We start from the raw sequence: 27,222 nt of genomic DNA, 5'->3' as shown, positions 1-27,222 counted from the left end.
CCCCTTGCTCATAAAAAAGTGGAGTAAGCAATTGTTACAGTATTTCTTTCAAGTTTTAATCAGTAGAAAAAGCGCTGGAATAGAGAATATTCTCCTTCGACAACTAGGATACTTCTCCGATGTAATAATTAAATGATCCGCCGTGTTACTGTGATGTTTTATCGGCCTTCGTAACGTAACAGGTTGAATGGTCACGCGGACTCGGACATTCTTCAAGGCCAGTTAGCTTGTCACAAGACCCTCACGTGTAGGTTTATCTTTAATAACTCAAAGATGGCTGGCTGCTCGGAGTTTCTTCTTGTGGTTTCCTCTCTTTTTGTCCTTGTGGGGGCTACAGTTCCTTACAAGACTGCTTATTTAGAGCAAGATCTCGATCATTTCAACTTCGTTCAAGCCAATAAGGTCACGTTTAAACAGCGATATCTCTATACAGGTAAGGCGCTCACCATAATTTCTGACACGGATGGAGCTTTGGAGGTGAAGCTGCACGATGTTGTTCATTTTGTCGCAGAGCCTGGTTAAATTTTATCTCTCCTTTTTAAAGCTTTCTTAAGTATATTTCTGAAGTTCACTTTCTGTGAGATTACGTAAGTTTTTGGAACGATAAATCACCACTCTCCCCTATGGATTTAAAGTGCTTGGCCCAGTTGAATTTTAGAAATATGCAATGCTTCTGAGAATATCTAAGCTGAGTTCTTGAAGCAGAGTCATTTAATTTAAAGCGGTACAGAAGTGATGGAAGTTCAATCAGAAGCATTAAAGCTTTAACGACCCCCTCCCCTCCCCAGGGCCAAAGGATTCGTTGTTAAATGGACGTTGTAACCAAGTCACATTTGAGTTTTCTGACTGCTGTTGGGGTTTTTTTTTTAAGAAGGGGGCATCCATGAAATACCATTTCAATCTGCACCTGATTTCACTAGCCTTCAGCCTATATTCTTATTGTTGTGCTTATTGGCTTGTAAAGAAAGAGAAAAAACAAGCAATCGTTGAAGTAAGGAAAAGAAATGAGCAGCTGTACCCATCCCTCCATAGTTCTCACTTTATCTTTCATATGCCTGAAAGTACCAGCCTTGAAACTACTCTTTAAGTTCACATGAGGATTTATACAACTTGTGAAAGCAAGAAAAGCTTTTCAGTGTTAATCATTTGTTAAACTTAGTGCTGAATGTTTTTTCACAGATCAATACTGGGATGAAAAAGGACCAATTTTCTTTTACACTGGCAATGAAGGACCAATAACTGGTTTCTGGGAAAACTCAGGCTTTGTTTTTGAAGCAGCTCGGAAGTTCAATGCTTTGGTTATTTTTGGTGAACATGTAAGTACACAAGGATACTTTGTGTGAATGTTAAATGTTTGATCCTCTGATTTCTAGCTATAATTTGTTGTACTCTGTCTTCACCCTTTTTAGAGATACTATGGAGATTCCCTTCCATTTGGTTCATCCTCATTTGATCATGATAAAGTTGGTTACCTTTCAATGGAGCAGGCCCTTGCAGACTATGCTGTCCTATTGACTGATCTTAAGATTCAGTATAAGGCCACAGAGAGTAAGGTTGTTGCTTTTGGTGGCAGGTACATTGAAACAGCTTAACAAAGGAAGGTTACAGCAATTAAGATCACCTTCACAGAAACTACAACATTAATATAATTGTTATAATTTGGTTTCCAAGTAACTCATCAAGGTCTATTAGACTGTAAAGTGCTTTGACCAATTATTGACTTTCTTTCCTTTTTTTTTTTACTTTCAAAAGACGTCTTAGCAAGGAGTCTAAACTCTTTTCCAATAACAAGATTCCAGTATGTTTCATATAAAATGTGAATATTTGAAATCTTCTGGGATGAGTACAAATTCCAAATTATTTTGAATTGTGTCAGAGGATGAGTAAATCAAATAAATTATATGCTGACAAACGATCAGCACCATAAATGTGATATTTTTTAATGTGCACACAAAGGAAATATAGGTCCTGATTGGAGACCAAGAAGAGTGATTGAACCGAGACTTGTTACATTTAGTTTAAGAAATATTCTGTATCATTAATCTTTCCTTGATTGTTTTTCAGTTATGGTGGAATGCTGAGTGCTTACATGAGGTTTAAATATCCTAATGTGATAGATGTTGCCTTGGCAGCCAGTGCTCCAATTTACATGACCACTTTCCGTGGAAGTGAGAGAGACTTTTTCTTCACTGCAGTGACAGAGGTAATGGTAATTTTTTTCTTTTTGACATTTCAACTTTTTCAGGTTTATCTCTTGTTCAGGTTGATAATTAGTTGTCCTCTCCATAACATCTGGGAAACAATTAATTCACTAAACATTTAACTTCCATGAGTGACCAAAACAAAATGTCTCCTTACAATATTAATACAATATCAAGTAGACAAGTGATAAGACTGAAGAAAAATATCAAAGAGGAGACTATCAGTTGGTCCAACATGAAATTCTCCAAAGTAACATCATAAGAATTGTATAACATATAGTCAGGAGAATTAATAATGAGATCTGGGAGTTAAAGATCAGCATTTGTCAATAGTAAAAGATTTGAGAGAGTCACAGTAATTTTTCTCCTTTCTGAGAAATGTAAATGTAATAAATGTAATGGAGGACATTATGAAAAAACAAGTTGTTATTAGATTCAATTCTAGACATTATTGCTCCTATTGGATGATATCTAAAATATCTGTTTGTTTTTAATGACATCAACAAAAGAAAAACTCTCAACAATAACTGCAAAATTATCGCAACATGGCCAGACTTTTGTTTCTATGTCTATATTGTTGATTTTAGTAATATAATTATGTCATTTATTTCCAAGGACTTTTTAAATGCTGATGCCAATTGTCCAGGGTATGTTATTACAGCTTTTGAAATGATTGAGATGCTGAAAAATCAAGGTGCAGAAGGTAAAATGAATCAGAGTTATCTGTAGGAAATCCATGGAGTTGCTTAACCCTCAAAATCTAATGTACAATGTAAAAACCCGAAAATAGGTTATATCAAATGTGTTATCCTAATGTTAAACTCTCTTAACAATTTAAAAGAAAATGAGTAGGAACTCCAAGGGAGAAATCTTGAAAATTAAGGGGTTTACATCTTTTGCTGCATTTAAGTTGAAAACATGGAATGTTGGTATTAGGTAATGGACTGGGGAACAGGTAATACTCCCATTTTGAGGGATGAGTGTGCCGCACTATTGCAGGAGGAAATTGCTTCATTACTGTGTCATCCTCTTTTCCTTAACCCTTTAACCCCTAAGAGTGATCAGCTTCTAATTTCTCCTTACAATATCACCCCTGAATAAAACATTAAGGTCACAGGAATCAAGGAAATGATCACCAACTTATAAAGCTCTTGATTTTTCAACAAATTCTGCTTGTCAGTGCTTCAGGAAATGTATAGAGAACAGTATGGTGAATATTCTTACTGATGTTAGGGTGTAAAGGGTTAGTATTAAGGAGTACATTAAGTGAGTGAATCAGACTCCTTTTGAACAAGCTGTCTGAGTGAGTGACTGTCATTTATATGGGTAAATATGACAAGGGGCTGGTTACATCCTACATTATGGCATGTACAAATGACAGTTCATGATGTTCTATACTTGGAGATCAATAATTCTCTGTGAGTGAAACTGGTGTGGAGTTCTATTTCAGTTTGAATTTATTTGAAATTCTTTCTTCATTTTATAGGACTTGCTGAACTCTCAAAAATATTTAAACTCTGCAAACCACTTAAGTCAACAGAACAGGTAACAATTATTTGGTCATCACTCAAAAACTATGATAACACTTGTCATAGGAAGTAGGATTTTATTATTACATTGTAACTATCTGTTAGCCTATTTACTACATCATTGCTATAATAATAAAGTGTTATTGTTTGTCTCTCAATGTGATCACTTATGATGTGGATCAGGATGTTTTGACTGCATACTGCTATTCTTCATCAGGTGATAAGGTCGACTGGATTAGGGTCTTTTTATAAAGCAGGATGCACCGCTGTAATTGGTTGTTTTTTTCCACCGCTGTGATTGGCGCATTTCAATTCTTGATGTTAGTGAGTTGTTCCCTTGGTGGTCTGCTGTCATATGGCTCTCCAGTTGTAGTGGTTTTTTGTTTGTTTGTTTGTTTTTTTTTTATAATGGGCATCCACACTTCAGGGTTTTGTATTCTTCTGTTCCTGTTGATGTTGTTAGGGTAAAGTCTTAGGTCTCTCTGACCCTTGGAGTGTACCAGTGAGGATTACAATCAATCAACTTAACCTCACTCCAAAGCAGTTGGTGTCCAGTGTTGTTGGCATGCTCTGAAACAGCAGAGGTCTGGGCACAGGCTGGTCGGATATGTTGGTCATGCTCCTAGACTAGTGCTACTTTACTCCTGACACTTTGGTTATGTTTCTCTCCCTCTCTCACCCAGTCTCACTCTTCCATTTCCTCCTGATATCTCTCAGTCTGGTGTCACGCATGGCTTGATTTTGTGAGTTTGAGCATGTGGCTTGAGTTTGTGCTTGATTTTTGTGAAAAAATTTACCTGGAAAACGTAGAATTTAGGGCTTCCTTGTAGATGTGCCTTTGCTGAATTCCAGTATTGTTGTGTTTGTTGCTGTTTATTATCATTAGTAGTTAGTAGTAGTACTATTTTCATAATTATTATTATTAGTAGTAGTAGTAGTAGTAGTATTATCATCTGATTTTAATTAATGTCATTATTCTTATTATTGGTTCTCAACTGTCTCCCTAACTCTTGCTGTATGTCTTCCCTTCTGACCCTTTTCCATATATTGTTTCACCAAATATTTATTTTTTGTTTTCATTTTAGATCCCTCACATGTTAGGCTGGATTCGCAATTCTTTCACAACCCTAGCCATGGGTGATTATCCTTACCCAACAGACTTCCTGGCTCCACTTCCTGGGCATCCTGTGAACTTGGCATGTAAAATGATGGCAAGTGCATCATCCAAGGTTGAAGGTCTGGCTGAGGTCACAGCATTAGTCTACAATGGCACTAATGGTACACTGACTTGTCTTGATCCAGATACAGAGTACATTGAATGTGCAGACCCTACTGGGTGTGGCCTGGGTCCAGACAGCCTTGCATGGGACTATCAGGTATTGGGTTGCATATCCCACTTATCCACAGTTCTAATTTCTCTTTACAATCTATCCCTTGAATCAAATGTTTAAGCTAGGAGAATAACAGAAATGATCAGCAACTAACAAAGCTCTTGATGGTTTTACAAATTCTCCTTGTTAGAACCTGGGAAATGTATAGAGAACAGTATGGAGAATATGCATAATGATGTTAGGGTGTAAAGGGTTAACCATGGTCTCCATGGGATATAGGAACTAGTTAGGATCATTTGCTAAGTATTATGTGTGCTGTACTCCATCTCAAAAGCTCCCAGTTCAAACTCTGATGGAATCACTGTGTTGTGTAAGAGGCTTCATCTATTCAGGATCTCTTTCTGTCCAGGGATGCATGGGCACTTTCTGGGAAACCAGGTGAAATGCTGGAGGGGTAACCTTGTCATGGACAAGCATCACAGCAAGTGGAGATGTTCAGTACTGCTTAACACTTCATGCCAATGAGATAATTGGATATGCATGTAAAGAATGGCTGGCTCATGAGCTGACGTGACCTTACCAAATTTTTTAAGTGATTATTTTATGTGCAGTTTCCTTCTTGAATCATTTTCTATAAAGAATGAACCTTTCTTGCCTGCTCATGCTCAGGAAACAAATGGCACATACAATCCAAGCTTTGCTTGTCCACTGAACTATTCAAGAATTTTGTTTTTTCAATTTGTCAAAATAAGATTTTTATTTTATCTTTTCAGGTTTGTGCTGAGCTTTCTCTTCCAGCTGGTTCTAACAACAAGACAGACATGTTTCCACCTCTGCCTTGGACTCCAGAAATGATATCCACATACTGCCAGAAAAAATGGGGTGTGGTACCTCAACCTAACTGGGCACCAATACAGTTCTGGGGGAAAGGTTGGTTTCCTTAAGACATTGAAATACATAGTAAGAGATCTTGTTAGATTGAAAAGGAAGAATTTTATTAAGGCAGCTACTAAAAACAGGGTAAGAATTGACCAATTGCTTTGCTACCTCATCTGGATGGGATGTTAGAGGATTGCTGTTGACTCTCCCAGACATGGTTTCCTTTGTAAGCTCAACTGCCACCAAAAAGCACTCCTGGTAGGAATGAGTGTGAATCAGTTGTTGTGCACAGCATGTGGTTGTGATGCTGAGCGGGGCTTGATTGAACCAGACCTTTTAATCTCAACTCTATCATGCTAAGCATTGGGTTACACTATTGTTTCAAGTCCCATTTTCATAGATCCACTCCTTTTCCTCTCTGAATGGCAGCAATATCAGTATTTGATTTTAAAGTGATCCAGAATTTTTGTCAAAATTAGAACACCTGGAAAAAGTCCAGAATGTGCGATGACTAATCAGATGAAACTTGAAAACAAATCTTAAAACTAGGATTCCTGTCTGTATTGTAAATTGATGTATTGCTTGATGTATTTATTTTCCTTGATACAATAGTATTTCACACTTATTTCAGTGACCACAGTTTTCTGAGTTTCTCAGTTAGTGTTTAAGTCACTGTGAACTCTTCCTTATTCTAGTTTTATGGTCAGAGAATTCCTAATTATAGTGCAAGAATAAAAGACATTTTATTGTATTAAATGGTTTTTCAGATATATCTTCATCTTCTAATATTATTTTTTCCAATGGTGACCTGGATCCATGGAGACCTGGTGGGGTAAGTTAATGGTATTTGAAAGGCTCTTGTTGCTTCCATTATTGATGGAATCATAGATGGTTGTTGGATTTAAAATGTATTGATTGTATTTTAGGTGTTAGAAGATGTCTCACCAACACTGGTGGCACTTCTGGTCAAAGGTGGAGCTCACCATCTTGATCTGAGGTATGTTTTAACTTTTTCAGTGACCAAATTGATCAATATGAAAATTCTCCTTGCATTTTTCTTATAGAGGTTAAGTCAGTCAGGTAATGAGAATAAAGAAAATTGTCAGCTATGAGTTACCTCCTGATAGAAGGTCAATGTCTCTACTCTAGCCAATATCTAAACATATGATGATGTTTGAGAGAATTTTATCTGAGGTCTTGGAGCATATTGGGTGGTAAATTCCTATTTGGAGATTTCCTTCATTCTTCCTGGTGTGCAACCTTCATTTTTAAATTTGTTTCTTTTTGGAATTATTAGTTTATTATTAGGTTTTTACCTGAAGGATAAACTTTTATCAGTGATTCCTGATCTCCTTTGGTAGATTGCTATGTAGGTTTAAAAGAAAAGCATCTGCTTCAAGCTGGTTTTCACAATGTTTTCTGATAATTATTACTTGTTCAGTTTTATTAATTACTGATGTATTTAATTTTGATATCCAGAGCTTCCAATCCACTGGACCCTCCAGCAGTGACACAAGCACGAAAACTGGAACTAATCCAAAAATTCTTACATTAGAGCAACATTATAAATCTCAATGGACAATGACTACAGTTTTCTTAATAATGTTTTCTTATGCATCAATTCAATTATAATAACCAGACCTGTCTTATTTTGTGATGTATAAAAGATTAATAGCATTTCAAAGAAAAGTCAATTTATGGTTCACAACTTCAAATAAAATTTACATGGAGCATCGCAACATGCTAATTACGAATTAGACCTTATGAAGGAATTTGAATTTTAATGATTTCATGCAATAGTCAGAGACTAGACATGAGACTTGGATGAGATTCAAAGGCCTTGTGTTGGTTTAATGCTGTTGATGAGTGTCTTTTTAAGAACAATAAACTTTTTGACAATAATATCTACATTTTCTCGTTTTTGTGTACGCGTTTTTGTTTGTTTTAATCCAATAAGCAGCCCTATTATAATGATGTTTCAGTGGTCTCGGTGACGTGACAGGTGGAATGATTCGTCACCCAAAGTCACGCAATCTAAAGGTTAGCTTGTTACAAAACTCGTACTCCTCTAACCCCCAGAAGACGTTATTGGGCAGCTGCCCGCATCATGTGACCAAAATAATTTAGAACTACGCACACCCATAACAATACTTTCTCTCAGAATTAATGCCGGAAGGTTATCTTTAACTGAGTTGACTTCTTGCCAGGGAGCGTTTGCGTCAATCATGGGCTGAGTTCAATATTTCTTCAGCTCGTAATCATGTCTTCAAGGGATTGGTTCACCGGAGAAGTTGTGGTCATCCCTTTTAGAGGCTTTTAGCAGTGAAAACCAGTGGCAATAATCAGCAACAGTTTACATGCGCGTCAGTTATCAAAGGTATTCGATTGAGGAATTACGATTTTTTTACGTTTCAGGACCTGTTCGATGCCACTTCCAGATGTAAAGAAACCTTTGGTATCTTCAAATGTGTAGGTTGTTCTCAAGCAATTTATCGTGAGAAAACATACAAATTTGAAATATCAGATTCCAGCGTTCGTGAGGCCTTTCAAATGTGCTGAGGTTGCAACGTTTGCGCCGACTGGAAATTAAACTGGCGTAAAGCTCTTCTTCTTTGCTAATTCAAGGTTACTTCTTCCGAAGAAGCCCATTCAATTAGGGAATTTTGTTAAACTTTCCTAAGTTAATGTTTGAAAAGTGTGCGTAAAAAAATGTGCGTTTCGTCTCTGGATTTGCATTGTTCGTGCTTTCGTTGCATTGCATGTCTTTACAACTGTGAGGTGTTATAAGCGAGATGGTACCATGAAACGTGGTACCATGAATTGTGTACGTTTTCGATCCACTTGTCCGAATAACTGACGGATTAGCCGTTGTATGTGGAACACTTTAATTTTAGGATTGTGGAATTTCGTTCAGTTGAAATGCTTAGTAATCCTTGCATGAGAAATGTGTTTCAAGTTTAAATTTGCATCTCATTGACGACATTTTTGTTGCTGTGAAATGAAAGCAAGGGAACCCTCCTTTGCTTCCCTCCTGTTCCCTTGCTTCTGTTTCTTTTTGAGGGGGAGTGTACAGCCACACATAGGCTAACATTTGTGGATAATTTAGTGTTAACAACTGGGTTGAAAACGTAAATTAGCCACCGTAAAGGGTAAAAAAGCTGACGTTTCGAGCGTTAGCCCTTCGTCAGAGCGATTAGAGGAATTGTGGGTTGTGTGTGGATTTATATGTAGGAAGTGGAGCTACGCCATTGGTGGGAATGTGGTGATGAGAAAACAGGAATAAATTAGTTGAATGAAAAGCCCCACGGAATCAACGAGCGCTTTTCATTCAACTAATTTATTCCTGTTTTCTTGTCACCACATTCCCACCAATGGCGTAGCTCCACTTCCTACATATAAATCCACACACAACCCACAATTCCTCTAATCGTTCTGACGAAGGGCTAACGCTCGAAACGTCAGCTTTTTTATCCTTTACGGTGGCTAATTTACGTTTTCAACCCAGTTGTTAACACTAAATTACCTGCTATACTCTCCCACCGACGCAGCACCACAGTTTCTTTAGAAACTTACCCCTTTATTCATTTAACATTTGTGGAGGATGACTTGTTCGTTTAAAATATGAATTTATTTTCTATAATCAGCAACTCACTCCTGAAGTAGAAGGCAGAGCGAATAAACTTCTGGGTTGTGTCACAAACTTTGATTGTCTTGGTGTGAAATCAGAAATATTTAGAACAATTCCAGAACAGATGTCCATGTTCAAAGTTAAATTGTATTCTCGAGCTAAACTTCTATGGAAATAACTTGTTTTTTAATATGTTTCTTAGGTGCTTGACAATGTAACTTTTTCACAATCTTTGAGGGTTTTGCCCAGTGTGTTTTTTTTTTAGCTGATAAATATTTGACTTATACTAGCTCACATTTCTTAGATTTTATTTTCAAACCAAAATATCTTGAATAAAACAACATATCAAAAATTGTGATCAGATCCCTTTACAGGAATGAAAGACCCAACCTTGTTCCTAAGGTCCTTTCTCTCTTCCTGCCTTAACCCTTGAACCCCTAAGGGTGACTAACATCTAAATTCTCCTTACAATATCACCCATGAATGACACATTGAGGTCATGAGACTAAAGAAAATGACCACCATCCAAAGACGCTCTTGATTTTTAAATAAATTCTCCTTGTTAGCACCACAAGAAATGTATAGAGAACAGTATGGAGAATATGCATATTGATGTCAGGGTGTAAAGGGTTAATAATTAAAGTACCCTGATTGCTGGTCATGGAAGGGCTCATGTGAAAAATCTTTTGTCACTACTACTGGATGGATAAGGCAAACATATGCAAATATCTTTTGGCTCTCAAACATATTCAGTGTCCATTTTATGTCTTTAAGTACATTTGCATTTCCCTATTTGTTGATCTTGGTTGTAATTTTTCCCACCTTTCACATTGCTGATTCGTGATTTACTTTGGAGTGAATCACTGGAAACATCTGCTCTGGGGACTTGTTTGCAATCACTTAATAACTTTTTTAAATGATCCTATCCGACCTAAAAATGTAGTGATATGTCTCCTAGTTTTAGAATGCTATTATGTCATTAGGTTGGTTGGTATAAAGCAGATTCCTAGTTTCTTATTGAGCTATAACAGGCTTAAAAGGTTATTTTTCTCCCCTGGGAGGGTTGAGAAATTTGATTCTTGCCTGGATGGGGTGAGGAATTTGAACCAGAACTGTCAAGTCTTTTCAGCAAAATAGACATGTTTTATTTTTCAGTATGAAGGTGTTTAAAAGTATGAAGTTTTCAAAAGTGCAAATGCTTGAGGAGTTGTCGGGGAAGGGCAGGAGGGATGTTGAAACTTAAAATTGATTAAAGCATTACTGAGGACTTTGAAAAGAAGGCTCAGTCAGTTGAAGTTTTAAAGGAGAACTCAAGTTCATTCAGAGTATATTCTGCAGGAAATGATTAAACTTCAATTTCAAACATTTTTTGGATTTCATGACAAAAATTATTGGATCGCAAAGTGTTTTTGGGTTTTCAAAATTATTCGCGGATCCAACATTTCAATCAGGATTCATACTTGTTTTTTAGACTTGAAAAACTTTTAAACTACAATAAACTATGTTTTGGATTTCAAAAATATATTGGAGTTGTCTTTTATCAGTTTCAGTAGAATCCTGATCTCTGCAATTGCTTAAATTACAAGGTAGTACCTTTAGGGATCATTTCTGCAATTGAATTTCATCCACAGGTCAAAAGGAAATTTATTTTATTGAAAATCTTGATATTTTTTTCTTATCATATATAACTAGTTTTCTTTCCACAATCTCTGACTTTTATAACACGTCTTTCCAAATACAGAATAGGTGATGTATTTAAACATTCTTTCTTTTATTTCCTCTATCTGTTTAGGATGTATGAAGAAGGTGGTGGTCAGATGACTTGCTATTAATTGGTATGTTCTGATTTCATTAAAATTGTTCTTGATTGTCTGTATTTGCAGGAATGACCTGAAATTGTCACATAGGATATATGATTTTTTACACATATCTGGGAAAAAACTTTTATTTTTCTCAGTGCCTTGGAATTTGTGGAATTTCATGAAATCAGGGGGTGTGTTTAAAAGGCCATTTTGGAGAAAAAAATTATCTAAATCCAAGCCAATTTTTAGTACTACTCAAAATGGCTTGGCACATGCACAAAGAGGATGGTGATTTTCAGAGCAGTTTGCTGAGTAATATTCAATTTTGACAATTTTACAATCCCATACCTTCTCATTTGGAAGATTTCACGGACCATGGTATACTGTGCTGTAAATATTCCTCGCCACCAGGAACCACAAACATATGACATGGTGTGGGAATTAGCAACTTTCAATCTAACATGGTGTGACAAAATAAAATTTGTGGTTGTTCACTTGCTTATGGTTGCAATGCATTCCAAAAATGGGAAATATCCAAATTCGTAGAATAAAAGGGTAAAGAAATATATTTGTGTTTTCATTGCTTGGAAAGTGTAAGTAGTCAGCTACTGTAGAGCTCTTTCCTGAGTTCAATCCATGATCAGTTAGTGCTTTGTTTTTCGTTATCACATTGTTACTTAGGAAATGGATGCGTCAGAAATGTCATCTAAAGGAAATACCCCATGAACAGCAAACACCATTAGAACAGGATCTTATCTCTATTTGCTGCAAGATTTGTCCTTGGAAACAAAATTTCTAATTTTGAAAGTGGGCCATTTTCCAATCATCACATTTTACAAATTGGCAACTTAAATGATGATCTCAAATATATGAGAAAATGAAGGCTTCCCAAAAAGGTCAAGTTAGCCTCTGCTACTGCCTCAACCCTTTAACTCCTAGAAGTGATTAACATGTAACTTCTCCTTATCATATCCATACATTATACAGCAAAAAGTTCATGAGAATTCTCCAACTTATCAGGTTGAAGTTGTTGTCTTCATCCAACAGCAAATTCTCCAAACTAATTCACAAGGAAAATGTATAGCAGCTAGAGATGAGAATTGAAAATTGGGTCTTAGGGGTTAAAGGTTTAAGTGGTCTCGACAACACTCTAAGAGGAAATAGAAATCTTAAACTCACATTTTGTATTGTTTTTTCCCAGCATAATTTTTCAAAATTAAAAGCTTCCTGTGATGTCAAGGCTACAAAAGGTAGTAAGAGGGATCTAAATCTGTTACAAATACCAAACTTTGATTTTGACAAAAACATTAATATATCCCCTTATTTTTTCACCTAAATGTCTTCAATGAAACTACATCTACCAATTTCAAAGTGAGTTGAAGAGGAAGACCCTTTAAGGATAATTTTCACTTTCCTTGTAACTGCATGTAATATGGTTGATATCAGTGACAGTGATAGTATAGATCTCTAAAGCAACTTATTATTATTCCGGTAATTGTGAAGAAGAGCTCCCCAAAAAACCTGTCGGCTGACTGTTGGTTTGTCTCAATCTACATGTATCTGACTTCTTGGCATAGAATAAAACTCAACTGCAAGTTGACAGAAGAATTGACTTTACATATCGAGTGGACATCAAATTGTTTTACAGTTTATTGTCAATACCATTCTTGTTTTGTTGTTGTAGGATTCCACCATTCCTAGTGTAGCCTCTACGTCACAGGAAGACCAGGAAAGTAAGACACTGAAAGTCACTTTGCTAAGTAGTGAGTGGAGATCATCAATTGATGGGGACTTGTCAACTATCAACCGAGAGCTGGCCATCCAGTTAGCTAAACTCCCCAATGTGGATGTTTGTGTCTTGCTTCCAAATTGCAGCAGAGAGGACAGGAGCAGTGCTGAAAGTCACAATGTGAGGCTCATTGAAGCAGGTGGAGTTCCTGGTGTAGAGCCAGTTCTTTGCCTGTCATCTCCTCCTGGAAACCATACAATGGACTGTGTCATTGGTCATGGAGTTCAACTTGGCCGACCAATTGCACTAATGAAGAGAAATCCAGTTTTCAGTCATTGCAAATGGATTCAAGTTGTTCACTCTGCTCCTGAAGAGGATGGAATGTACAAAAACATTTCAGAAGGTGAAAAAATGCAAGAAACAGAAATCCAACTCTGTAAGATGGCTGATCAAGTTATCACAATTGGACCCAAGCTGGCAGAAGCTTACAAGCGTTACCTTCGTCCAGTTAAACAAGAGGAAAATGTGTTTGACCTCACTCCAAGTGTTTTCTCTGAGTTTTTGAAAGTAGAGCAAGCCACTGAAGAAAGAAGAACATTCTGTATTCTTGTAATTGGAAGTGGTGACAGCTGTGAAGATTTCAATGTCAAAGGGTATGACATAGCCGCCAAAGCAATTGCTGAGTTGAAAGATGAATCTTACAAACTCAAGTTTGTCTGCCCAGCTGGAGGTAAAGGAGATATTGCAGATAAGTTGCTCCACCATGGTATTAGTCGTAATCAGCTTATCATTCGTAGCTTTGATGATAGCAGAGAAGTGCTGGCTGACTTATTCTGTGAAGTGGATCTTGCAATAATGCCATCAAGGACGGAAGGTTTTGGAATAAAAGCTCTGGAAGCATTATCTGCTGGTCTGCCTGTACTTGTCAGTGGTAATTCAGGACTTGGAGAAGCTCTGAAGCAAGTGCTTTTAGGCTCACAGAGTGTGGTAGACTCTGAAGATCCTAAAGACTGGGCCAGAGAAATCAAGCGTGTCCATCAGAAAAAGAGAAAAGTGCGACTTTCAGAGTCAAGTCTTCTGCGTGAAAAGTACTTGGAAAAGTATACCTGGGAGGTGCCTTGTAAGAGTCTTGTGGTAAAGATGAAGAAGCTTATCTTTGGTAAATTTACTTAAATTTAAATGTTTCAGATTTAACTTGTCTAATAACTGATAAACCAGGTATACTGGTAAAATGTTGAATCAGCCTTGAGTAAACTTGGACCTGTGGTTAACATAAGTTTTTTTATAGACCTGAATCAAACAGTCAAATAGTTTAAAATGGTAAATACTCGGGAAAGGTAAACTTACTTGTTATGTAATAATCTCACCTACAAGGTTAGGAACAGTGTTTCAGAGTTTTGAAATATGTACTTGGTAAAGTGCATTTGCATGGGAAATACTTTCTGTAGTTATTTTACTCAAGACATACATGTAAAGCAGGTACTGTTGAACATTGAACAAGCATGGTCAACTTGGTTGGTGTCTTAATTTAGATTGACCTTTTTTAAATTACAAGGAAAAAAATGAAGGATAAGTATAACAGGGTCAGAGTTCCATGCCAAGTCTTTAGTGTGAATGATGCTCAAAACAGGCAAACCTGCTCAAAATGTCAGCTTTAAAACTCTTTACAGAGGCCATTTTACATTATCAACTCATTTGGTAATACTTAATTACCCTGTTATACTCTTCCTTCAATGCAGCACCAAAGTTGCTTTAGAAACTTACCCCCTTCATTAATATGCTCTTGTAGTTGACCTTACTCAGTATACCTTTGTTGTCACACAATCATTTTGCAACAAGTTCTTGAAAACATCTTAAGCTTTGAAAATTGTTGTTCCCTCTGTTCCCAAATATTCAATTCTCAACCTGTGTAGTTCTTTCTGTTTTACTCTTGCACCATATGCCATCATGATTTTGTCAGCAACCTGCTATGTACATGTATAAGAATAAAGTAATGATCATTAAGTTGGTTTTCTTTTAGGTGGGAATGAACAAGTCATCCGTAACCTTCAGCAGTGGCAACAGAATGCCAGTAGATATAAGATCAGCAGCAACACAGACCCACTATCAGACTTAGAAAATATTGCTTCAGAAAAGGGCTATAAAATTTCTGACAATAGAGGGTCAGGGAATTGTATGTTCTATGCCTTGTCAGAGCAACTGAAGACTGTCAAAGGAGTAAAGATCCATCATTTTGAATTGAGGCGGTCCTTAGTTCAGTATCTAAGAGAGCACCCAAAACAGGTGAGTATATTTGGTAAAGTACATGTAATGTCTAGGACAGATACTACAAATGTATCTTCTGCTCCACATTCAAGTTTAATGTCAGCAATTATTATTAGAACATTTTCAAGGCTTTGATCAGGAAAAAAAAAATCAGTTTACATGTGTGATACATGAAGTTGAAGTTGACACAATTAGAAAGGACAACTTGTCTTTGTATCATTACAATGTCTTTCTTTCTTGTTTTAACTTGTTGCTATGTTTTTTAGAACAACTGTGGCAAGTATAATGCTGGTGAACTTGTTAATAATCTTTCATTTAAATTATCCTTTTTTGCTATTTGAATTTTAGAGATTATATATCATGATGTTAGTTGTAAAATTACTCAATCCAACGTATACAGGTAGTACTATAAAGGACTATTGAGCCTAGTTACTAAAGAGTCTTGTATTCATCTGTGAATACTTTTGAAGGTAATACCTATTATATGAAAATATTACCATACTGAATCATTACAAGTCGCTCTATTACTATTAATATTACATATTATCTTGTTGGACTTTCACTAAAAGGTGGATGGAACAGATCTGTTTCACTTTGTTGATAGAAACACAACGTGGGGTGGTTACTTAACAGACATGGAACAAGATGGCTCATGGGGTGATCATGTGATTCTCTGGGCTGCAGCAAATTGTTATCAAATAGCCATTCATGTGATTAGTAGTCTTCCAGGCAAGAGTGAGGTAATTATCAAGCCAGATTGTCCATTTGACCAAAGCAAGCATCTTGTACTGGGACATGTCCATGAAGTACACTACGTCAGCCTTCAGCCCTTACAAGGTAAAGCTCAGAACATAACACATTTAAAAATTGGCCTATCTGTGAATTTTGCCAACAAGATATTTTAAATATAATAACTGAGTGCATTCTACAAGTGTGTTTAACTCCTATACAGCTACAGGCTGTACATGTATATATGAATTACCATTTCATAAAAGCTTGCAGAACTGACTGTTTTGATTTATATGTGATGTGAACAGACCTCTGTAGCTTTTACATGTGCTGTTAATGTTTTGTTGACCCATTTCAGGTCTTGTGATATTTACCCTAGAGAACTTTTTCTTTCTTCTCTGGTTCTGTTTTTGTTTTTTTTTTAATAGTTTTTTTTTAAATGAAATGTAGTTGCATTCGCCATTGGTAACAACTTTTTTCTTCAAACAAAGAGTTATTTCAAGTAAGAGAAAGGAACTTATTACAGAATATGATTTGAAAAGTTATGACATAAGGATCTTACTTGATTTTGTCAATATCAAATTTTGAATTTATTAAGTCTATGAGAACTTCTTTTACATATTAAGAAATTCAGTATATTCTAATGATATATGTGGTTCCTTCACTACTACAAAGCCAATCAAATATGATCTACTTGCCACTGCATACTGTTGGTAATCGTTGTTAATTTATTTTGGTGCATGTATGTTTATCAGAAACTAGGGCAACTACACCAGGGAGGGATAAGAGACCAGCATCTGTCAGTGCAGATCAGCCTCGCAAGCAACTCAGGAAAGAGTTGACTAATCATGACTACTGTGAAGGTAAATAATTGTGAGGGCATGAGGTAAATAATCCAATCCAAATTCCTTCCATCATTTGTAGCTCATGAAAGCAAAAGTGTTAATATTGGTTGGTACTTTACAGGCATTTTTGGAGACGATCTCCTTGTTTTCCCCTCTGTGTAGATTTATCTGTCTGTTCAGTTAAATGAGACATCAAGTTTACCTATTGGCATATCCAGTTTTGACCATCAGACTATTTTTGTTGAAAAATTCTTGTAGACGGTTACACAAAGGTAGACAAAGGTAGACAAATTGCTTGATTTCTAAATTTCATTACCTAAATGCAAAATTGGAGTTAACTCTTCTGCAAATATTTGAATATGTAGTAAAACTCAGATTTATGAGGAAACTTTTTAAAGACGCTTCAGCTGCCATCATTATCTTAATCCTGTTTAAGAATGGAAAACTGCACAGTAACCATCACATGTATGTAGTAAACACAAAAGAAGTAAACATGAGTTGGCTTGTTAGCCAGCTGGTTAATGTTTGCTCAGTTGGTAAAGCACTGCACTGGAATCACAGCAGTCAAGGGTTCAGCTCCTGTTCAAGCCTGAATTTTTTTTTCTTAGCTTTATTTTCACTTCTTGTTGGTAAATCATTCTGCTGATTGTAGAGATATGCATGCTCAGATTGCAAGGGGATAATAGCTAAATTTCAAAATGGCCACCCTGCATTTTTTAATGTTTCCAAGGAAGTGATAAATGTGACAGAAGAAAATTTAATTTTGAAGAGCACAAAAGCTGTGAAGTTTTTGCTGATTGGATTAAATAAATCTGCTAAAATTGCCTGTATATCTTGGTATGAGTAATCATCACAATTGCAACAAAATATGTTCCATGCTTTCTTTATTTACATGAATTAATTATTACAATAAAATTTGAAAGCAGCTAAGAAATTATGCTAAAACAACTATTTGCCTCAGGCTTAGCTTACTACTATTTCTGTGATCAATAATCAGTGGTTCATGGCAATTATAGTAAGCATCCTGTACCAGGAGTTGCTAAGTGGAAATCATTAGCTCAAATAGGGCTCAGGTTTTCCCACCAGATCTAACTCTGTTTGTTTTTCAATCCCTTTGACTGTCACAAGAACATTACAAGATCATCTGCACACTCTTATTTTTTACAATTCATAGGAATAACTGATAAACAAATTCAAACTGATTTAGCACAGACAAGTATTTCCACCTGTAGGTCATATTCTGTAAAACAGCTAATAATCACATGGGCAATCAGTTTACATGGTCAACTGTTACTCTTGAGTTCAAATTGTTTGCTTATCTCCTCACTGGAGTGCTCTCATGTCACATATAGTCCTTCTCAGAGTCTCCTGGGGAGGATTCTTAAATCTTGATTTTTTAAATGGTTAAAAAAATCACATCATGGAGAATATCATTCTCATGCATGGTGAAGCCTTACTCTGGATTCTTGGAAGTTTTAAATGTTCTTTTGAATTTTCAAATATACAAGGTCTTGACATGTTTTAGGTGAGAGTTGTTGAAAGAAATTTCTTCTTTGGTTTTTAGGTGACTGCCTTGCTTTTGTTTGCCAACTTCTTGAAAATGAGTACAACAGGCGATCTCAGTTGAAACCACTCTTCTGGGATAACACCATTCAGTTGCCTTTGGAAGATGTCTACACAAGATTGAAAATTTTGCACCGAAGAAAACGAGATTTTCAACTAGAAAACACTGAAGTGAACATGTCTGAAATTTTTAAAAATGGAGATGATATCATTGTGCTTGTAGAAGGGAGCCCTGGAATAGGCAAGACAACTTTTTGTCTTAAAATTGCCCATGATTGGACTAATAAGGCAACTTCAAAGGTTGATTCCTTTCCTCAATTTGAAGTAGTTTTACTGCTCAAATGCCGCGATATTCATGGAGACATAATAGAGGCCATTGATACACAACTTTTACCTGAAAGTAAGAAGAATGCAGAAGCTATCAAGAAAGAGCTTATTGATTATATTGAAGATTTCCATTACCAAGAAAAAGTTTTAATAATTTTGGATGGTCTTGATGAGCTACCTAAGATGTCAGAAAATTGTGTGGATAAATTGCTTCAAAAAAAGATTTTTCCATTTTGCTATGTCTTAGCCACTTCGCGCCAGGAAAGAGGAATTGTTGTGCGGAAAAAGGTGAACTTCGATATGCTTTTACAAATTGAAGGCTTTACAAGAGAAGATGCTTTTAATTACATAAGGAAGCATTTCAAGAAAACAGGTCCTGAGAATGTGTCGAATGGAGAGAGGCTCATCACAGAAATTCAAACAAACTCTTTCCTTGATGCGCTATGGAACAATCCACTGAATTTGTCACTCCTTTGCATTGTGTTTGAGGACCGCAAGGGAGAACTGCCATCTCATCACACTGAACTTTACCAGATAATTGTTTCTTGCCTTTTACGAAGATATTGTGCCAAGCACAATCTGGAGGCTCCTGCTGATGACAAAGCTCTAACGAGGCACTTTGAAGACAGTTTGCTAGTTCTTGGAGAGTTAGCTTGGAGATGCTTGAAAGACGATCAATTTTCTTTTCGTGAGGAAAAGTTGGTAGAATTTGAATCTACACATGAGAATCTTGCAGCTCGCGAACTTGGTCTTGTGTTCAAGGAAGCCAGCTTAAGGAAGATTAACCCGCAGCATGAGTATTTCTTCTTTCACAAGACATTTCAAGAGTATCTGGCTGCTTTTTATCTAGCACATATGCTATTGAAACAAATGGTTGATTTTTCTGAGTTGAACTTGTACTTGGACTTGGTAAGGAGGTACAGACAAGTGTGTGTCTTTATGTCAGGTATTCTGGGTGGGGAAGCTGGTCTTCTTTTTAAACTGATTGGCAAGGAGCTAAAGAATGGAGACTGGGACTGGTGCAAGTGCTCTGAGGAAGAGGCCACTTTCTTTCATGATTGTTTCCGTGAGAGTAGAAATTATGAACAAGTGGCAATGGCTCTTTGTTCCTTTATTCCGTTTCCACAAACCGTAACTATTGACTTAAAATACGAAGCAACAACAATTTATTTTTTCATTATTTTGAATGCTTGCAAGGGTTTTTCAGAGTTGGACCTTCCTGCTCATCTAGAGATAGTAGATTTCATTGAGGAAGATTTGGTCATTCCGGAGGATGGCCAAGTACTAGCTGATTTCCTATCATACTGCACAAGGTTACAAACACTTTCCTTTTCTGCTTGCGATATGAAACTGAAGATGACAACTCTTTTGTGTAAAGTACTCGGAGTGGCCTCAACTGCATATTCCTTTACTCTTGAGACAAATTGTTGCATTTCCTCAGATGAAGTTGTTGCCATCAGTGACAGCTTGGCTGCAAATAAGTCCTTGACAACTGTAACTTTCAAACTGCCGTGTGGGATTTTAAAGGATTACGTCACCATACTTGACAAGGGACTATCTGCAGATACGCCACTGACATCCGTTGTATTGAAGATTTTTGGTTCATGGATGGAAACTGAAGCAGAACTTTTACGAAAGATTTTATTGAACAGATCACTTACATCTCTAAGCCTTGCTGTTGTTGAAGACATGCGTGATTCATTAGCAACTTCTGTTAGTGAAGGACTTGTAGCAAATCCTTCTCTGAAGTCCCTTGCACTAATTGTTTGTGGAAAACTCAGCTACACTGGTTTGAGTTTGTTAAAAGAGGGCTTTCTAGGAAACAGGTCTTTGGAATGTCTGCAATTAAAAGCGTTTGGTGAGCTTCCTACAAATTGGGCGAATATTTGTGGGACTCTACAGTCTACAATGAAGTCAACTACATCCTTCACAGTGTATCCAAATGTTACTGGCATGGTGGGAAATTCCCAAGTAGCTTTCCTTTGCCCTATCCTGAGAGAAAACCTTTTAGCTTCAAAACTACATTCATTAACTGTCAACATCTGGGGAGAGTTAGATTGCAGTGGAGCAACTGATCTCTGTAAACTCGTGAGAGCTTCATCGGTTTCATGTGTCAATTTGGATTTGAACGGAAGAATAACTGATAGCGTTGCTGACTGTCTTTTCAGGCATTTTGACAAACTCAACACCCTGTCTAACTTGAGTATTGACATTCGAGGGGAGGTGATGGGAGATGGAAAGAACTCTCTTCAAAGGCTATCGTGCAATCAGACATATTTATTTGCATTGAATATTCATTCCTCAAATTCAGGAAACGAGATTTGCATAGACATTTGTTTAACTGCAGATGATTCTTCATCGCTTACACCAGTATTTACCAAAGTTAAGGATGGTTGTGTAACAAAGCTTAATGTGAGCATAAACAACCCTGGCAGCATCAGTGATGACTGGAAATGCAACCTCTTTGAGGGTTTGGCAAAAAATGAGTGTTTCACTACGTTGAACACGTCATTGACTACGCTGAGTCTTACAGTCAACAATTACAGTGGAATGAGACAATGGTGGACACATAGTCTGGGTGATGGTTTGGGGAAAAACACATCATTGACTACGCTGAGTCTTACAGTAAACAATTACAGTGAAATGGAACAATGGTGGACACGTGGTCTGGCTGATGGTTTGACGAAAAACATGTCACTGACTGCACTGAGCCTTACAGTGAACAATTACAGTAAAATGGGACAATGGTGGACATTTGATCTGGGTGATGGTTTGGAAAAAAACACGTCATTGACTACGCTGAGCCTTTCAGTCAACAATTACAGTGAAATGGGACAAAGGTGGATGCTTGATCTGAGTGATGGTTTGGCAAAAAACGCTTCATTGACTATGCTGAGCCTTACAGTCAACAATTACAGCTACATGAGAGAAGACTTGATACTTGGTCTGGTTGATGGTTTGGCGAAAAACACATCATTGAATACACTGAGTCTTACAGTCAACAATTACAGTGAAGTGGGAGAAGAGTGGACATGCAGTCTGGGTGATGGTTTGGAGAAAAACACGTCATTGACTATGCTGAGCCTTACAGTCAACAATTACAGTTACATGAGAGAAGACTTGATACTTGGTCTGGGTGATGGCTTGGGGAAAAACATGTCATTGACTATGCTGAGCCTTACAGTCAACAACTACAGTGAAATGCAACAATGGTGGACACGTGGTCTGGGTGATGGTTTGGCGAAAAACACGTCATTGACTATGCTGAGCCTTACGGTCAACAATTATAGTGAGATGGGAGAAGAGTGGACACGTAGTCTGGGTGATGGTTTGGGGAAAAACACGTCATTGACTACGCTGAGCCTTACAGTCAACAATTTCAGTGAAATGGAACACCGGTGGACATGTGGTCTGGCTGATGGTTTGGCGAAAAACACGTCATTGATTACGCTGAGCCTTACTGTCAACAATTACAGTGAAATGCAAGAAGAGTGGGCATGTTGTCTGGGTGATGGTTTGGCAAAAAACACGTCATTGACCATGCTCAGCCTTACAGTCAACAATTACAGTGAAATGACACATAGGTGGATACGTGGTCTGGATGATGGTTTGGGGAAATACACGTCATTGACTACGCTGAGCCTTACAGTCAACAATTACAATGAAATGGGATTATGGTGGTTATTTGAGCTGGGTGATGGTTTGGGGAAAAACACATCATTGACTACGCTGAGCCTAACAGTCAACAATTACAATTACATAGCAGGAGACTTGGCAATTGAGCTGGGTTTTGGTTTGGAGAAAAACACGTCATTGACTACGCTGAGCCTTACAGTCAACAATTACGGTGAAATGGGAGAAAGGTGGACAGGAAGTCTGGGTTATGGTTTGGAGAAAAACACGTCATTGACCACGCTGAGCCTTACAGTCAACAATTACCGTGAAATGGGAAAAGACTGGACACGTAGTCTGGGTGACAGTTTGGGGAAAAACACGTCATTGATTATGCTGAGCCTTACAGTCAACAATTACAGTGAAATGGGAGAAGAGTGGACACCCAACATCAGTTGTTTGAGTGATGGTCTGGCAAAGAACACATCGCTTGCTGCTCTGAACCTTACACTCAGTAACTACAATAACTCATATGAAGACTGGATACATGGACTGTTTGACACTTTGGTAAAGAACACATCATTAACCGCAATTAGCTTTGAAGTAAATATCTTCAGTCAAGGAAATGAAAACTCTGAAAGTGTTTTTGCATAAAGACATTTATATTTGGTATATCAATGTAAGTAGTTTATTTCACTTTGATATTTCTCTCACAAGATGTGAATACATGGGCAAAGGGCATGAATGAAGGCCCATAAAGCCTGAGCCCCTAGGGGGGTCTGGGGGCATGCTCCCCCAGAAAATTTTTAAAAATAAGACCCTCGGAAATGCATTTTCCTGCACCCTGAGGCACATTTTTTAACTCTCTCAATCAAAAGGTAATGAAAATAAAATAGGGCAAAAACAATTATTAGACATTGTTATGAAAATAGTGCAGAACATGATGTCAAGTGACTAATTTTGGCGGAATTCTGCTTTCACAGGTGTAAATTGATACCTTCCTCTTATAACTAATATCTTTGTAGTATTCACAGAGATGAATAAAGTTGTTAATTTCTTCAACAGTTTAAAAAATTATAACAGTTTGTAAAATTAATTGTATCATGTGCATAATTGGCAACTGAGTCTACCTGCTTGTTCTATTACATCTTTTGCTTTTGATACAGGGGCCCATTGAGGGAAATTTGTAACAAGGAGTCAGGCATGTATAAGCAATACATTTTTGTAGCTAACCAAACTGCTTGTTGCATTGGTTCATGGTAAACACTCAGTTACCATGTAGCTGGTATAATTAATGAGCACTTGATCAGAGAAGAGGTCAATGAGTGAGTGCTGCCTACAAACATTTAACACTGACTACCAATTGATTATGGCATATGAAACTAATGGCATAAATTCTACAGGTGATTTTATAATTTGTAATTGCTTCCATTTACGAGTGTCTTCATAGTGGATACTTTGCTGTAATAACTGGATACAAACACAGTATACAGACATGAAAAGTGATTTTTTTTATACTTATTTTTTTTTCTTTTCATAAGGTTCTTCTGGGTATGGTTTACCTCATTTGTCATCAAGGCACAGTTAATCTCCTGCTTCAGACGTTGTCAGAAGTGAAGACCCCAGTCATTGGAGAAGTCACACTCAAAGTGAGTAGACCTGCAGAGCTGAGTAAGAGACCTTTTGTTCAATGGAATGACTGTTTTGGTCTTAAAAAAGTGGTCAGCTTTGACAATAGTTTAAATTTTTAAACTTTTCTTTATACCATATGTCCTGTTGAAGAACAGACAACTGCATCGTAACCATTATTTCCATGAAAAGATCTTGTAGACAGTTGTTGAATGGTAAATTAATTTTGTTATTTCTAAATTGCATTACAGAAATACAGATAATAGGATTAAAATAAATTTCAGATTCACAAGGAGACTTTTTTTAAGACTCGTTCTGGCATGACTCGTGCTATCATTAGGGTAATATGTTGAACTACTGACCTTGCCTTTACATGTTGCATGCAAACATGATTTCAAATATTTCATTTAATTTAAACTTATTGCCTATTTGCATGTAATGTTTAAAAAGTTGATGGTTCAACACATTAAACTGATGATGGCGCAAGTCATGCCAAAACTTATCTTATAAAAGTTTCCTTGTGAATATGAAATATATTTTATAAATTAGAGTTAGTTTTGATTAGTTAGTTTTGGTTATCCTAATATTAAATTCTCTTAACAATTCAAAAGAAAGTGGGTAGGAACTTGAAGGGAGAAATACTTGTCAAATCTTGAAAATGAAGGGGTTTACATCTTTCACTGTATTCAAGTTGGAAATTTGGAATGTTGGTATAAGGCAGGGGACTGGGGAACAGGTAATACTCCCATTGTGATTCTCATTTCCTTAACCCTTTAACCCCTAAGAGTGATCAGCTTCTAATTTCTCCTTACAATTATATCACCCCTGAATCAAACATTAAGGTCATGGGAATCAAGGAAATGATCACCAACTTATAAAGCTCTTGATTTTTAAACAAATTCTCCTTGTCAGTGCTTCAGGAAATGTATAGAGAACAGTATGGAGAATATTCTTACTGATGTTAGGGTGTAAAGGGTTAGTATTAAGGAATACATTAAGTAAATTCTTTCTTCATTTTATAGGACTTGCTGAACTCTCAAAAATATTTAAACTCTGCAAACCGCTTAAGTCAACAGAACAGGTAAGGATTATTTGGTCATTACTCAAAGACTATGATAACACTTGTCATAGGAAGCAGGATTTTATTATTACATTGTAACTATCTGTTAGCCTATTTACTACATCATTGCTATAATAATAAAGTATTATTGTTTGTCTCTCAATGTGATCACTTATGATGTAAATCAGGATGTTTTGACTGCATACTGCTAGTCTTCATCAGGTGATAAGGTCGACTGGATCGATTAGGGTCTTTTTATAAAGCAAGATGCACCGCTGTAATTGGTTGTTTTTTTCCACTGCTGGGATTGGCGCATTTCAATTCTTGATGTTAGTGAGTTGTTCCCTTGGTGGTCTGCCATCATATGGCTCTCCAGTTGTAGTGTTTTTTTGTTTGTTTGTTTGTTTTTTTTTTTTTATAATGGGCATCCACACTTCAGGATTTTGTATTCTTCTGTTCCTGCTGATGTTGTTAGGGTAAAGTCTTAGGTCTCTCTGACCCTTGGAGTGTACCAGTGAGGATTACAATCAATCAACTTTACCTCACTCCAAAGCAGTTGGTGTCCAGTGTTGTTGGCGTGCTCTGAAACAGCAGAGGTCTGGGCATGGGCTGGTCGGATATCTTGGTCATGCTTCTAGACTAGTGCTACTTTACTCCTGACACTTTGGTTATGTTTCTCTCCCTCTCTCACTCAGTCTCACTCTTCCATTTCCTCCTGATATCTCTCAGTCTGGTGTCACACATGGCTTGATTTTGTGAGTTTGAGCGTGTGGCTTGAGTTTGTGCTTGATTTTTGTGAAAAAATTTACCTGAAAAATGTAGAATTTAGGGCTTCCTTGTAGATGTGCCTTTGCTGAATTCCAGTATTGTTGTTATTGTTGCTGTTTATTATCATTAGTAGTAATAGTAGTTAGTAGTAGTACTATTTTCATTATTATTATTATTAGTAGTAGTAGTATTATTATCATCTGATTTTAATTAATGTCATTATTCTTATTATTGGTTCTCAACTATCTCCCTAACTCTTGCTGTATGTCTTCCCTTCTGACCCTCATCCATATATTGTTTCACCAATTATTTATTTTTTGTTTTCATTTTAGATCCCTCACATGTTAGGCTGGATTCGCAATTCTTTCACAACCCTAGCCATGGGTGATTATCCTTACCCTACAGACTTCCTGGCTCCACTTCCTGGGCATCCTGTGAACTTGGCATGTAAAATGATGGCAAGTGCATCATCCAAGGTTGAAGGTCTGGCTGAGGTCACAGCGTTAGTCTACAATGGCACTAATGGTACACTGACTTGTCTTGATCCAGATACAGAGTACATTGAATGTGCAGACCCTACTGGGTGTGGCCTGGGTCCAGACAGCCTTGCATGGGACTATCAGGTATTGGGTTGCATATCCCACTTATCCACAGTTCTAATTTCTCTTTACAATCTATCCCTTGAATCAAATGTTTGAGCCAGGAGAATAAAGGAAATGATCAGCAACTAATGAAGCGCATGATGGTTTTAGAAATTCTCCTTGTTAGAACCTGGGAAATGTATAGAGAACAGTATGGAGAATATGCATAATGATGTTAGGGTGTAAAGGGTTAACCATAGTTTCTATGGGATATAGGAACTAGTTAGGATCATTGGCTAAGTATTATGTTTGCTATGCTCCATCTCTAAAGCTCCCAGTTGAAACTGATGGAATCACTGTGTTGTGTAAGAGGCTTCATCTATTCAGGATCTCTTTCTGTTCAGGGGTGCAAGGGTACTTTCTAAGAAACCAGATGAAATCATAATTGGATATGCATGTAAATAATGGCTGGCTTATGAGCTGACATGACCTTACCAGATTTTTTAAGTGATTATTCCATGTGAAGTTTCCTTCTTGAATCACTTTCTATAAAGAATGAACCTTTCTTGCCTGCTCATGTTCAGGAAACAAATGTAACATATAATCCAAGCTTTGCCTGTCCACTGAACTATTCAAGAATTTTGTTTGTTTCAATTTGTCAAAATAAGATTTATATTTCATCTTTTCAGGCTTGTGCTGAGCTCACTCTTCCAGCTGGTTCTAACAACAAGACAGACATGTTTC

General features: G+C 36.9%; 2 protein-coding genes across 3 annotated transcripts in view; both read left to right on the top strand.

The window, feature by feature from the left end:
• The first annotated feature begins 210 nt into the window (after positions 1-210).
• Positions 211-7,844, top strand: LOC131771479 (dipeptidyl peptidase 2-like). Its single transcript, XM_066159590.1, has 11 exons — positions 211-433; positions 1,180-1,316; positions 1,410-1,573; positions 2,065-2,203; positions 2,817-2,904; positions 3,688-3,746; positions 4,816-5,106; positions 5,835-5,991; positions 6,708-6,772; positions 6,867-6,937; positions 7,420-7,844. Exons 1-11 carry the CDS (start codon positions 274-276, stop codon positions 7,493-7,495), a joined length of 1,407 nt encoding a protein of 468 aa, XP_066015687.1. The 5' UTR covers positions 211-273; the 3' UTR covers positions 7,496-7,844.
• A 270-nt stretch (positions 7,845-8,114) lies between these two features.
• Positions 8,115-27,222, top strand: part of LOC131799926 (uncharacterized) — a 61,349-nt gene continuing 42,241 nt past the window's right edge. Inside the window, exons 1-12 of one of the 2 annotated variants that reach the window (XM_066159577.1) lie at positions 8,115-8,317; positions 11,361-11,403; positions 12,572-12,620; positions 13,055-14,258; positions 15,120-15,382; positions 15,934-16,201; positions 16,849-16,956; positions 18,503-23,119; positions 23,607-23,641; positions 23,982-24,089; positions 25,092-25,150; positions 26,230-26,311. In XM_066159577.1, coding sequence (XP_066015674.1) covers positions 12,603-12,620; positions 13,055-14,258; positions 15,120-15,382; positions 15,934-16,201; positions 16,849-16,956; positions 18,503-23,094 — 6,453 coding nt within the window. In that variant the 5' untranslated portion in view covers positions 8,115-8,317; positions 11,361-11,403; positions 12,572-12,602 and the 3' untranslated portion in view covers positions 23,095-23,119; positions 23,607-23,641; positions 23,982-24,089; positions 25,092-25,150; positions 26,230-26,311. Of the gene's footprint in view, positions 8,318-11,360; positions 11,404-12,571; positions 12,621-13,054; positions 14,259-15,119; positions 15,383-15,933; positions 16,202-16,848; positions 16,957-18,502; positions 23,120-23,606; positions 23,642-23,981; positions 24,090-24,762; positions 24,806-25,091; positions 25,151-26,229; positions 26,521-27,222 lie in introns of those variants that run through there. The other variant, XM_066159576.1, reaches the window with a different exon arrangement.

This window comes from Pocillopora verrucosa, chromosome 12, assembly GCF_036669915.1.
Source record: "Pocillopora verrucosa isolate sample1 chromosome 12, ASM3666991v2, whole genome shotgun sequence".
NCBI lineage: Eukaryota > Metazoa > Cnidaria > Anthozoa > Scleractinia > Pocilloporidae > Pocillopora > Pocillopora verrucosa.
Note: the sequence above shows the minus strand (reverse complement) of the source record. Positions and strands in the feature narration are given on the sequence as shown.